We start from the raw sequence: 14,696 nt of genomic DNA on the forward strand, positions 1-14,696 counted from the left end.
TTAATACTGTAATTGTCATCACTGTCACCGATGATAAAAATCTTAAGGGCCCACACTCAGGCTGTCAAGGCCCGAAGAGTTGGATGCCACTGACTAGTGAGGGTGCAGGTTGAGGAAAGGTCTGTCCAAACCCAAAACATGCTGCAGAAATAGGAAGAGATGGCCCGGTTGCTGCACGCCTCACCAGGCCAGAGTGGTTAGCAAGTAAAAGCAGCCTTAGAACCATTCATGGACTATGCGGAGGGTGGGGGTAAACATGTTGGGGTCGTGGTCTGGATGAATCAAGCTGAGGCTGCTTTTACTTGCTAACCGCTTGGCCTGGGTGAGGTGTGTGGCAGCTGGGCTATCTCTTCCTATTTCTACTGTAATTGTCATATACAATTCGAGCATTAAAAATATAATACAAAAACTATGTACAATTCATGTAAACTAATGAATAAATATGTATAAAATATAAATTCTATCAAATATAATGTGACGACAAGTGACAATTGCTCACAAAAAGTTCAAATAATCCTCAATGTTGTGCAAAACAAAGTGCTTACCCAATTGAAGGACCTCGACTGAACCCCAAAAAAGGTTTTTGCTCTCCTTAAATATAGACTCTTACTACAAAGGTCAATCAATACAGCCTGATATCACTATCAGGGCCTGGGCATATACAAGGCTTCTCCAGAATGGACACAATTTCTCCCATAGTTCAGCCACATGGATCAATCTATAAAAGTAGCCCAAGGGAATTGACTTCAAACACACAAGGGAATGGATCCCAAACATTTCTCTCAAAGAGAAATACAAAAATCCACATAGTGTTCTCCGCAACCATTTATTTAATAAAACATTGAAGGTGCACTCGCATGCATTTGAAAAAAGAATCATTTAACATGAATCATAAGCGGCACTGCAATGTGTAGATATGCAAAATGCAGATGCTCTAGATCAAAGATCGGTCCAAACTTTTGTATCAATTGATTAAAAACGTTTTATTATTTTTCAATGATTAAACCTTTTGTACCCATTAGATATTGGGATATTGGTAGACATGTTGGCCTTTATATTGGTCTTCTTTCAATGTGATATAATTGTTAATATAATTTTTTTTTGCATTTCATCCTCTGTAGGAAATACAATCAGAAATGTAAGTATGAAAATACTTTTCACACTATATTTGAGATTGATAGTATTACAGTGCCAAAAAAAGTGTTAAAAACGAACCAACAATTAGTTACTATTTGATGAAAACACCTTAAAGTTTCTTCTTTCAACATCTCCACTTTGGGGTGAAAGTCTTCCACTCCACACATTTTCCATTCCTTATTAAGGGATTGAACAGTACTGACTGGCATATTCAAGGCTTTGGATATCTTTTTATATCCTTTTCCATCTTTATAAAGTTTCATTACCTTGTTACGCAGTTCTTTTCTACCTCCTCATGGCTCAGTGTCTAGCCTGCTTAGGGCATCCATGTGAGAGCTAACAAACTCATTGACTATTTATACACAGACACTAATTGTGATTTAAAAAGCCACAAATGTGGGAAATTAATCTTTAATTGCCATTTTAACCTGTGTGTGCCACCTTCTGTGTTTGTACCAAGGCCAAACATTTCAGGGTATGTAGACTTTTCACCTGGGCCATTTGGGTGATTTATGTTATCATTAGGGTTGTCCCGATACCACTTTTTTAGGACCGAGTACAAGTACCGATACTTTTTTTCAAGTACTCGCCGATACCGATTACCGATACTTTTTTTTTAATGTCACATGACAGTTTTTTTTTTTGCTATTTTTTTTGGGGGGGGGGGTGAACGTTGTATGTGTGTGTGGTTTTTTTGTTTTTTTTACAATTTTTATTTTTTACAATAATATTTTTTTATTCTTTATTGTTTTTTTTTTTTTTTTTAATCAGCCCTTTTGGGGGGCTTTGGTGAGATATCAGGGGTCTTAACAGACCTCTGATATCTCCCCCTTGAGACAGAGAAAGAGACAGAGGATAGAGATTCCCCAGTCCCTTTCTCTGCAGCGTCAGCTGCACTGAGAATGAATGGAGAGAAGACAGCGGCTTCTCTCCATTCATAAACTGACACATCGTAATCATAGAAGATTACAATGTTTCAGTTATGTGAATGGGCAGAGTCAGCTGACTCTATCCATACACAAAGGAAGGAGGAGGGGGACTTAGGAACTGAGGGGGAGAACGGAGGGGACAGATAAGGAGAGAGGAACGGAGGGGGAGAACGGAGGGGGAGAACGGAGGGGGACAGATAAGGAGAGAGGAATGCAGGGGACAGCGGAGAGGCACAGAGGAAAGGAGGGGGCATGGAGGAGGATGCAGTGACAGTCAGCTGTGACCGATCACCACTGTATGTCACTAAAGCTGGTGAAAGCCGTTGGGGGAGAATCTTGCTAATATAAGGGATATCACAGGTCCCCAAATATAGGGATGTCATCACTGCTTTAATATGCAGAATGACATCACTGCTCCCCAGATATGAGGAATAACATCAGTGCAACACACATCCATTTGGGTATGGAATGGGGGAGGCCCATAACCTAAGCCCAAGCCTAGGGCCCTCTCTTGGCGGCAGGGCCGCTGATATTAGGACAGAATCTGCCCTCCTGTACAGGGCCCAGACACCATAGGTTCAACAGGGGGGCCCAGAGCAGCAGGAGGGGTGCTATTACTGGAACCAACCCCCCTGTGTTTACTATGCTTCATTTTGTGAATGAACAGGGAGCCTCTGTACAGAGCGCCTCCTGTTCATTCATTCTGCTGCTAAGCCTGCACAGAAAGGATTGAGGAATCTGTGTCCTCAATCTCTCTCTTTCTCTGTCTCATAAGCGAGACATTGGGTGTCTGTTTAGACCACTGATATTTCACCAACTCCCCACAGGGCTGTTAAAACAACGTAAAAAAATGAAAAAACTAAATTGTAAAAATCTAATAAAAAAACATAAGTAAAGCAGTTGTAAACCGCGGCTGGTAAAAAAAAAAAAAAAAAAAAACACCTGAAAGGCAATTGTCTAATGTGCTAGTCTAGTCATGCATACTAGCACATTATGCAATACTTACCTAAGAACGAAGCCATCCTGCGACGCTGTCACCGCTGAGAGGGCTGTCATCTTCCCCCCGTCTTTCTTCTGGGTTTGCACACTCTGGCTGTGTGATTGGCCAGAGCCTCGATGACGTCACTCGGTTCGGGCACGAAGCTCTGAAGTTCCAGCAAGGTATGCCGGACCTTCAGAGCGCATGCACCGGTGATGTCACTGGCTGCACGCTTAGAAGATATTAATTTTACCTTCACCTTTTACCTTACCTGTAGATAATAATCACAAAGCGGGCTTTACTAGCACTTTAAGGGCTCATTCTCACAGGTATTCTGGTTTGTTCATGTGGGTGAGGCCGCCTGTTAGTCGGGGTTCAATGTTCCTGTCAGCTAGGCTGTACGAGGCCCAAGATTTCTAACGGCAGGTCTCACTCACTTCTCTGGCCGGCTCCACTCTGCTAGTCCCAGGCAAGAGGCAGGAGCGGGGGTCAGTGTAAGTCTGATTGGCAGTGCTCCCAAGTCAAAAGTTGAGCCACCAACAAAGTTGGCTGTCACTGGAGGGTTTCAAAGGAATGCAGCATGTCCACCTAATTCACTGGCCATTCTTGATGTTCCAGTAACAGCCAGTGAGTTAGGTGGACATGCTGCATTCCCTCACAATCCTGTGACAGCTGTGGGGGAGATGCCGGAACTCTCCACTGTACAGGACTCATCCTACTTTCAAGCTAAACCTGACCCCCCCTACTGATCCAGTGGGGCCTGGGACCAACATGTGAGGGATGGCTGTTCCCCCCATCAGTGGCCTTAAGAACATCCCTATAGCTTTATAAATAGCGGTGCAAAGTTCCCAGAGTATTGTTGCAGAACAGATGAGATGATATATATCCACCTAATGTCTCCACTCACTAACCTGTCATATGTCGCGATTCTTTCCCAGGATGGGTTGACTGTCACTTATGCTACTGTGAAGGATCCAGATATCTGAACGTGTATATGAGACCCAAACCGGATGGAGCATCTTTACTGTCATGGATGTAAAAAAAAAAAAAGTTCTTATGTGGTCAGCATATCCTGAAATTCTAATACAAAGCTATTAATAAAGTCACCAGCCAAAATAATTGAATTTGATGGAGTGAAAAATTATTAGAACCTTTTAGATGCTCTCTGTGTCTGAGTTGGGGAAATGTCACTTCCCTAATGAAGGGGTCTTGTGTGGCCCTGAAATGTCACTATTTTGCTGTGATGGGATCAATAAAGCTTTGGACCTTTTTGGAGATACTTTTGTACTGGTCACATATGCTTCATTCCTATTTGGGGAAACTTCCCCTCACTTGCTCTTCTGGCTGACACCCACCAGGGGACAGAGAGTAAGGATGAATCTCCCCAGCGGGGACACAGAAAACTGGACAAAGGTTCTAATCCTCCAAGAAAAACGTTTTGTCTGGAGTTGACTGTTTTATCAGTAAATATAGCATTCATCTTCAGGGCCGCTGATAGGGGGGGGGGGGCGGTCCACACAGGAAGGGGGATTAGTGATGGATGACAATTGCAGAACACTTCCTCCAGCAGCTGAAAGCTGGTCTCTCCCCTCTCCCTGCTGCCTGTTTTTATCTGCAGAGAAAGAGACAGTTGTCCCTCACTAATCCCCTTCCCAGGGCTGGCTCTAATGTTATCTCTGCTCCTGAGTTTGTTATCTCTGTAACTTTGTGTAACAAGGTCCTGGACCTCCAAAGGCCTAATTGTGACCTCCAGAGTCAGGGATAGCTGACATCCATCTGAGTGGGTTACAGGGCAGGGTGGGTGTAATGCCAGATGGAGTAATGGGCACCAGACACTTTTTGAACGCAAAAGAGATTTATTGCCTCTTAACAGAACTGTGGGAGAGCGGGTTAGGGCTAGGACACCCTTAAATGAATGCAAAGATAATTGGCAGACTCCAAGACTTCTATAGGTAGACAGCTATACAGTGGAAGGCTTCCAGCCACTTCTTATACCACTTCTGCATAGGTAGGACCACTGTCTCCTATGGCAACAATCTTGTAACAGTTACTAACAGTATTGTACTTAACTATTGGTAACACAGAATAGTTCTCTTCACAACCTGCAGTCTCTCACTATAGCTCTTCACTCACTGAGCTCCCAGTCTCTCATTAGACTCTCAGACCCAATCGCCACTGGGTCCCTTGAGCTCTTCCACTTCCATAATTTCGAATCTTCCACAAGCGTCACCCTCGCTTCCCTGCTGGGTCCCTGGCTTGGCACTCACAGATACTCTTCAAGTGTCTCCCCTGCAGACCCGCTAGGTCCCTGGCTTGGCACCCATTGATGCTCCTCCAGCGTCACCTTTGCTGTCCTGCTGGTTCCCTGGCTTGGCACTTGCTGAAGTTTTCCCACTTCGTCTCTTAAGTTGATGAGAAGACTGCTCTGTACTGGCTCCAGCTTACTCACAGGGGGTCCCCGGGTCCCCGGTAACAAGGTGGATGGTCCCTTAGTGGCGATGGCTTCCCCTCTGCTTCCGACCTCAACTGGTTCCCCGTCCGGCTGAACCTTTACTCTCCGTTGGACTCCAATCCTGCAGTCCAAACCCTGCGCTGCTTCTCTTGCTTCTGGATAGGCCCTCAGACAGCCTAGCAGCCAGATGTCCCTGGGATAGCCCTCAGGATTCCGGCCTAGCAGCCCAGGGCAGCATAACACATGTCCACCCAGACAGCCTTCCAGGTGGCGCAGAACCCCCGATCACCTGACTCCACCCAAATAAATAGGCTCTCCCAGCAGGCCAAGGGGCTTAACGAAGCTCCTGCCCATTGGCTGAGACACCCCATTTATTCATAACATGACCCTGCTAAGCCCTTGTCTATCTAATGTCACCAGGATAACGCCCCCTAGCGACAGAAGAGAAAAGGTGCAGCAAGTCCAGAACTAGAGAGGAATTAGTGGATCTACTAACAATTAACCAGGGCAACTACTGCCTGGCAAACTAAATTTATTAGCAACCCTGCCTAAACACCAGGGTGCTACATTTGTTTCACTCCCTCTGTGTCTCTGATCCTGAGGCTGCCCAGCCTGTATATTCTTTTCATCTCATCTTGATTTTTATTTATTAACTCAGTTTTGTCTTTTAGATTTAGCAGGGATTCTGTTAGTTATGTTGTATTTGTGTCTAATGATTTTATTTTTTTAATAATGATTTTTTTGTATTTTTAGCAAAATATAGCTTTAGAATTTTCGGGGGGGGGGGGGGGCACTGTCTGTATGGGGCCCGGCGATTTCTATTAGCAGCCCTGTTCACCTTACTTAAGCAATCTGTGAATTAAGAGATTTATAACTATTACACATTTTCTTTTGACTGTAAATAAATTATTTCATTTTATAAAACATGTTTGGAATTTATTTCGACCTCTGCTGAAGCACATTGGTGACACAAGTGGGGAGAAGTCGGGGAAGGGGACATCGATCGCTTGGACCATCGGATCCACGTTCACATGCCCATTACCCCTGCAGGGGTTGGGCGTTCCGGTGAGTGGGGACACTAGTGGGGGTTCCATATAGGACGGTTCACATCAATCTCAACAGACCCATCTGGAATCACTTGGAGACACACCAGATTTTTGCACAAGGATTTTTTATACAATGGACTATTTTTTTGATATATGCATCACACTTTTGCTACTTTTGTAATTTTTGGATGCACGGACACTTTTTATATTTTTGATATTTTTGTATGCAAGGAATATTATCACTGATCTTTATATGTTTTATTTTATTTTTTTATATTTTTTATTTTTCACCATTGCTTCACTTGGTATATGATCACAATTTTAGAATTTACACACACAACAAAAAATCTTTCGAAATTTTTATGTTTCACTTTTTTTAAAACACACAATTGATATAACACCATTTGGATTGTTTATTATTCACTGTTTTCCAGGGTACGTTTAAAAGATACATTTTTTATTTTTTATTTTTTGTGTATATTCTTGTATATTCCATTTTATTTTTTATATCTTCCATCTCTATTTAAAATTTCTACCATAAGCAGTTCGTATGTTTATTGGTAGCCTCAGTCATATTCGTGGAAATATATATACCATTATATGCGATTATACGTATTTAATAATTATTACTCTTCCACCATTATTCCACGAAGTTGTTTCACTCAGATTTGTAGCGCAGATATTCCCTTGTGGTGAGAGTTTTTATCATTATTTTAATATGGAACAGCGCCAATCCCCTATTTTTTATAGTTTATAGCATTTGGACTTCACCTAGGTGTTTTCCTTTTCTGGGGGGGGGGCTGCAGTTCATATTAGGTGTCTGTCCTGAGCGCGGAACACTAGTATACATATGACAGAATTGATCATTAATAAAGCAACCAATTTTTGGTCCAAGATCTCCTCCTCCTCCTGTTCCTGGACTGGACTTGGGTCAAAGCAATAACTCCAAGGCCAATAATAAATAACACGTTATCTCCTCCGATTCCACAACATGGCTGGTTGACAAATGTCCATTCAGAAACAAACTGAAAAGCACGAAATGAAAAGCGCGAACTGAAAAGCGCGAAATGAAAAGCGCAAATCAACACTCACCAAACTTCTACTAGCATGAAATCAGCAGAAGGAGCCCAAAGGGTGGCGCTAAAGAGCTGAAAAACCACGTAGTATGTCACTACATTCGTGTTTGTTGGCCAACAATTCTTTGCCGTTTGTATTAAAGACAAAATCCAGGCACACGACTTTGGACAAAAGTCCAATGTTTTGTCTGCGGAAAATCCAATCCTGTGTACGAGGCTTAAGTCAAGCTCCAGATCAGAATGGCTAAGTTCTGTAGAGTTTAAAGCACAACTACAGAATTTAGGACCCTGAAGCCACCTGTCTCCTCCTGAAGCCAGGTGTTTTTAATTGAAAAAAGAACCCTACACATATCTTTTTCTTGCAGTCTTCTAGCTGGTGACAACACCAGTACTTCCTCTTCTTCCTCTGGTAGCCAGGGGGATGGGCATTCTTCCAGGATGGAGCAGCACTCAAGCTATGACAAGTGAGTGCTGCTCATTCCTGGAATACTGTGAACCCAACCTGCTGGATGACCCGCCCCCGAGGTGCTGTGTAAACCAAAAAAGGCTCACAGGATGTGGGAAGAATGATGTGAGTGTCATTGTGCCCAAAGAGGACCATCAGCTCTGTACCAAGATGGAAGTCAGGGCTGGAACATGAAGAGTTTAAGTGAAGATTAAAAATGAAAAGCGACATCTTGATTTTTTTAAAATGATTGTTTGTACTTTACTTTGAAATGATTAATAGCATTTTATATTATGTTTTGTTTTTCTTAATAGTTAATTTTATAATTACCATTTAAAATTACCATTTTATATGAACAATTACACCTGTTGCCTGATTAGAAGAAAAGATTATGCAATTCTTGATGTATGTAAGACCCACCAAACCCATAGAATTGCACCATACATATATGCAACAGAAAGTTGGGTGAAAATTAAATTTATTATTTTATTACCTTAACTATTTTGTTTCCTAGGAAAGATATTGGCTACAATACCGGGGTCAGTGTTTGCCCCAGTCATGACATTTAGAGAAGGACTAAAATAAAGAGAATTTTCTTACATCTGTATTGTATCATTGGACTCTTTGGAGGTATCCACTTTGGTCCATTAGAAATATTCAAGTTGGTTGTAGCAGCCTGTAGCCAATGCAGATTAGGGATGAGTCGATTGTACCTGGGTTTGTTTTGTGGGTAGGTGCAACATGGTGCCGAAACAAAAACACTCAGAGTCCAGGTGCAGAGAAACGGGAATATATTGTATTTGAAGTTCAGCAAGACACGTCAAGCCTGCTGGGAAGGCAATTCAACTGGGAACAATCACAGGATGACAGCGATGTGTCAGTGGTGGTCTCAGGTGGGCTGACAGCTTCTGTCTCGAGAAGCGTAATGCGGCTTGGCTGGTCCGCACCCAAGTGGGAAGGCTTCCAGATAGGATGGCGTGTCCCTGTGCTTTCCCTATTCATTAGAAATCTCTCCCTGACACTAAGCACTGTCCCCAAATGGGTGACCTGTCCCTACTCTAAACACACACAAATTGCCCGACAAGCCCCTGAGTCAGGGTCCTAAATAGACTCTGCCTGACCCAAGATGGCCACCAGAGTCAGCTGGGGTGCCAGCATCCAATTAGATAGCTGCCCCCTGTGACTCAGGAAACCATAGAGGAACTAAGTTCCTCTTGACTTCCTGTTCTTCTGCAAAGCTGTTGCAGTTGAGCGCCACCTGCGGTGGAGAAAATAGACTGCACTTGGCTGCAGGTAGACACATTTTTTTTTTAAAAGTGATTGTAAAGCCTCAAGGTTTTTTACCTTAATGCATTCTATGCGCCCGCGAGGGAACCCAGAAGAAGAGGATCGGGGGCTGCTGTGTGCAAAATGATTGTACAGAGCAGGTAAGTATAGGCATGTTTGTTATTTGTATATATAAAAAAACAAGGGTTCACAACACCTTTAAGGCTTTTTTCCCACTGTTTTCACCTGGCCAGTAACACACCTCCTGTATTAGAGCAGACCCACTCTGGATGAAGGAGCACAGGAGGCACAGCAAACAACAGTATTGTCAGTCTGGGGAGAGGGGAGTGTTGGAAGTACTAGCAGATTTAGATACACTAACAAATTGAAGCCAAACTTCAGCTCACAAGTTATAAGCAGTTACAACAAATAGTATTTTTTTTTCCTTTTGGGATAAAGGTTTTACATAAATAAATAAAAGCTGATCATTGGAAGCACCCCTGCCAGGGGTAAAAGGTTTGTCTCATCCCTGTAACTATAAGAGCGCTTGTTCTTTTGAAAAAAACAACAACAGACTTACTGACCAGATCACTAGTTGAAAATAGAAGAAAGAACGCCTAAAAAAGAAAACGAATGCAGATATTACATCTAAGAATAGGTAAGCTGCAATATAATAAATGTTTGTTTTTAGGTTCAATACTGCTTTAAAAATGTAATATATAAAAAAAAAAATAATTGTTTTTTTTTCTGTAGATGTATTTAAGATAGGAGTAATGCTGTTAATTGGAGTTTGAATGGATTCGTTGGAACTGATATGATTGATGGATTAATGAAATTGTTTATTTCTCTATATGTATGGCAACTAAAATTAAAAAAAAAAAAGAAAAAGAAAACAAAGAAAAAAGCTTACTCACTGAACACTGAGCCATGGGCAAAGCAGAAGTAGTCACCGAGCTCACACATTCGGGAGTGTAAAAAAGGAAGGAAATAACGTGGGGTTCTTGAGAAAAACTATAATAAGATCAAATGCACAATGAGGTACAGATATTTTTTTTTTATATTTATTTTGCTCTAAAAAAAGAGTGACATATATTATTTTTTAAAGTATTTTTTTTGGAAATGAATGAGTGAATGAATGAATGAATTTATTATAGTCAGGAACAAAAAAAAGAAAAAAAGAAATTAAAACAAAAATCCTTTTCTGGTCAGGAAAGTATAGAAATATAACAGAACAATATTTATTATTCTTACTTTTAACCAGCAGATGAAACTTTTTTTTTCTGTGTCTCCTTAGCTGTTGCAGCAAAAAAAGCTTGCTAGTCACAGATCTCAATTCTCAGAGCTGACATTTAGCCAAACGAATGAGCAGTGAGGCTTCCTTCTTCTATCCAAAGCTTCATACTGACAAAGCAAGTCTCAAATCAGGCAGCTGCTGCAGTGCCATCTCTTTGGGTTACCCATTGTCCTTTGGGAACCCTTTACCATCTATGAAAATGTATCTGCACTTAAAAAAATGATCTAAATAGATGAGCATAGTTCTGTAAGCTGTTTTAAAATATTGCTTTAAATGATAATATAATATATATTATAATTTAAATATTATATATTATATTATATAGCATTTAAATTATAATATATATATATATATATATCTATATCTATATATCTATAGATATAGATATATATATATATATATATATATATATATATATATATATATATATATATATATATATATATATATATATATATACATACATATATATACATACATATATATATATATATATATACATATATACATATATATATATACATATATATATATATATATATATTACAATAATTATATATATTATATAATATATATAATATTGTTGCTTAAAGAGTTCACAAGGATCGATCATTTGCATTTTTATTTTATAGTTCTGTCCCCTATGGCAGAGATCCCCAAACTTTTTGGCACCAAGGACCAGTTTCATGGAAGCCAATTTTCCCACGGACTGAGGGGGGGGGCTGGTGAATTGCATGGTTGGGGTGGACGGAATATTCTGTCTGTCCTTAGCCCCCCTTCACACCGCAACCCCCTTTACAGTGCAGTCCCCTTTATATTACAGTGTCGGCCATTGATGCCATCCTATCAGCAGGGCAGGGGGCGGGAAAGCTCCTTCTGGCCGCTGCCCTGCTGAAGGTATGACATCGATGACTGGGCGGTAGAGAACACATGGTCATGGTCACACAGCAGGAGGTGAGCGGTCTCCTGCTGTGCAGCCCGGTCATCAACAGGCCACTGACCGGCACCGGCCCACGGCCCTATGGGATAAAGTATATGTAGTATTTTTTTTCCATGTTGATGTTTCTTACCACTCCTGAGTTATGCAACTGAGCTGGTTTTAGTCCCATGAAGGAGCGACTAGGCTGTACAATGGATCTTGCTAGCCCTTAATGTTTTTACCGCAACTGCTTGGACTTTGAAGAAAGGGATACACCCCAAAAGCGTGTCCTGAAAAAATGGATGTTAATGCAAATAAAAAAAGTATCATACACAGTACTCTGTTTAAGATCCATTTAAAATCTTGTTCTGTTTCCATTTGTAGCACCCTGGTGTTTAGGCAGGGTTGCTCTTAAATTTATTTGCCAAGCGATAGTTGCCTTGGCCAATTGATAGGAGGTCAATTGATTTTGCCCTAATTATGGAATTGTTGCACTTCTCTCTTCTGTCGCTAGGTGGCCGGGTATGTGGTGACATTAGATAAGACAAGGGCATTGCAAGGACAGATTGGGAAGGAATGGGGTGTCTCAGCCAATAGGCAGGGATTTTCTTGGGTCCCTTGGCCTGCTGGGAGAACATATTTACATATTTATTTGGGTGGAGTCAGGTGATCGGGGTTCTGTGTCACCTGGACAGCTGTCTGGGTGGACATGTGCTGAATTGCCCCAGGCTGCCAGGCCAGGGTTTCTTTAAGCCCCATGGCCTGCTGGGAGAGCCTTTTTATTTGAGAGGAGTTAGGTAATAGGGGTTCTGTGCCACCTGGACGGCTGTCTGGGTGGACATGTGTTATGCTGCCCCGGGCTGCTAGGCCGGAATCCTGAGGCCTATCCCGGGCACATGTGGCTGCTAGGCTGTCTGAGGGCCTATCCAGAAGCAAGAAGCAGAGTAGGGTTGTGGCTGCAGGCTTGTAGTCCAACCAGAAGTAACAGTTCTGCCGGCTGGAGAACCTGTCGTGGTCAGAGGTAGGGGGGAAGCTGTCGCCACTAAGGGACCATCCACTTTGTTACCGGGGTCCACTGTGGGTTGCTGGAGGAAGTACCGGAGCAGCATTCTCACCAGCCGGGAACGGTGAAGAAGTGGCAAAACTTTAGCAAGTGTCAAGCAAGGGACCCAGCCAGTGGAGGTGATGCTTGCAGAGCATTATTGTGTGCCAAGCCAGGGACCAAGCAGGCAAGTGGGGTGACGCTTGAGGAGTATCTGTGGGTGCCAAGCTAGGGACCCAGCAGGGACATGGGGGGTGACGCTTCTGGAAGATACTGAGTGAGAAGATTGGAAGAGCTCTGGGGATCCAGTGGCAAGTGGATCAATAAGTCTAAGTGAAAGACTGGGAGCTCAGTGGAGTGAAGTTCTACAATAGAAGAATGTAGAAGAAGTGAAGAAGTTCATTGCAATCTTTGTTGGAAACTGTTGCAAGATTGTTGCCATAAGAGACAGTGTTGCTACTCATGCAGATGTGGTGTCTTGCTAGATGCCTTTCCCTGCATGGCTGTCTGCCTATAGAAGTCTCGGAGTCTGCCAATTACCATTGCATCTACTTAAAGGTGGGCTGGCCCCAACCCTCTCTCCCACAGTTCTGTTTAAGAGACAATACATCTATTTGCATTCAAGAAGTGTCTAGCGTCCATTAATCTACCTTGCATTACAGCCACCATGCCTTGTAACCCACTCTACACAGAAGGATGTGAGCTGTCCCTAACTCTGGAGGTCACCATTAGGCCTAAAGGGGCCCCAGGACTTCGCTGCACATTTAATCGCCTGGGATTATAATTAAGGATGGGAGAACGATTCGGCCCGAGCATAAGTTTGGGCCGAACTTTGGTTGTTCGGACGCAGTGGTGGTGCTTCCATAAGGGCGCACGGGCACCGCCCCCTCTCTCCTGCCACCCCCTCTAGCACCAATAGATAGATTCATGCATTGCTTGAATCTATCTATGGCCGCCGCTGCCACCCCCTATTCAGGCGCCCAGCTCCTTTTCAGGCGCTCGGCCCCATAGGCTCTAATAGGCTTCAAAATAGGTGACCTGCGAGCGGCCATGCTGGCCACTCGCAGGTCACTCAGCTGTGTTAGAAAAGCAAATGAATATTCACTTTCCTAACACTAAACCGCTTCTCCGCCAATCAGGCGCTTGGATCTGTTACCCATCACCTGATTGTCTGAAACAACAGACGCTGTGATTGGACGCCTATCAGATGTCCAATCATAGCAGAGGACGGGAAGAGAGGACGGGAGAAGACATTGAGGAGCTGTCCCACCGAGACAGGGTAAGTGCAGACGGCGGGCAGGGGGGGCACACTGGCAGCATTTGATATGGCACAGTGACAGCTTCTGAAAAGGTTTGTATATCTGACAAACTGACGATCGGCTGTCAGATGGAAGTGATCAGGTGGCTGTATAGCTGTCAATTGCTTCCACAAACCCTCAAAATCTATTATGACTGGTGTCTATATGTGTATTGGCTGCTGCTGTGTGTTTTCATCTACTTCCCCAACAAGTGGTAGAGAAGAAGAAGAACTTCTAAGAAACTTCTGACCTCAATGAAACTTCAAAATCTGAAAAATGTATTGGTTTATGTAAAAAACTGAACTCTCGGCTAGAACTCAAAATTCATCTTAGTCAGACATTGGAAAAAACAAAAAATTAAACCGATTAAATCAGACACCAAACTTGACGAGCCATGAACAAAGCAGTGGTTGCTGAGCTCATATATTTAGGATTGTTTAACAGCCATTTGCCTGGAGTTAATTTTTAATGTGCAGATCAGGATAGCTCCCAACTGTCCCTGATTTGGAAGGATTGTCCCTGATTTGGAGCAATGTCCTCTGTCCCTCATTCCTCCTCATTTGTCCCTCATTTTGGTCTGATCTATATAGTTGTATATAAAATGCACTTTTTATCTATCAAAAAGGGTTTTCCAGCGTTAAACCTTTCATCTGATTTCTAAATTGCTGCATTTGTAAATCCCAAAAGCCAATATAAAGGAATAGTAGTGGTAAAAAAAAAGCACTTGTGGGTTTAACCAATTTTGTTTTTTTTTGTACAATTCTCCTTTAAAGGGGCGTGGCAAGGGGCATGTCCTATGCCTGCATACTTTTG

The 14,696-nt window shown here is 42.5% G+C and overlaps 1 protein-coding gene across 1 annotated transcript in view; it reads left to right on the forward strand.

The window, feature by feature from the left end:
- LOC141116909 (low affinity immunoglobulin gamma Fc region receptor III-A-like) overlaps positions 1-5,435 on the forward strand; it is a 39,231-nt gene extending 33,796 nt beyond the window's left edge. The window contains exons 8-9 of the mRNA XM_073609404.1: positions 1,122-1,138; positions 3,984-5,435. Coding sequence (XP_073465505.1) covers positions 1,122-1,138; positions 3,984-4,031 — 65 coding nt within the window. The 3' untranslated portion in view covers positions 4,032-5,435. The remainder of the gene's footprint in view (positions 1-1,121; positions 1,139-3,983) is intronic.
- Positions 5,436-14,696: the final 9,261 nt, after the last annotated feature.

Source organism: Aquarana catesbeiana, linkage group LG13 (genome assembly GCF_042186555.1).
Source record: "Aquarana catesbeiana isolate 2022-GZ linkage group LG13, ASM4218655v1, whole genome shotgun sequence".
Classification (NCBI taxonomy): Eukaryota; Metazoa; Chordata; class Amphibia; order Anura; family Ranidae; genus Aquarana; species Aquarana catesbeiana.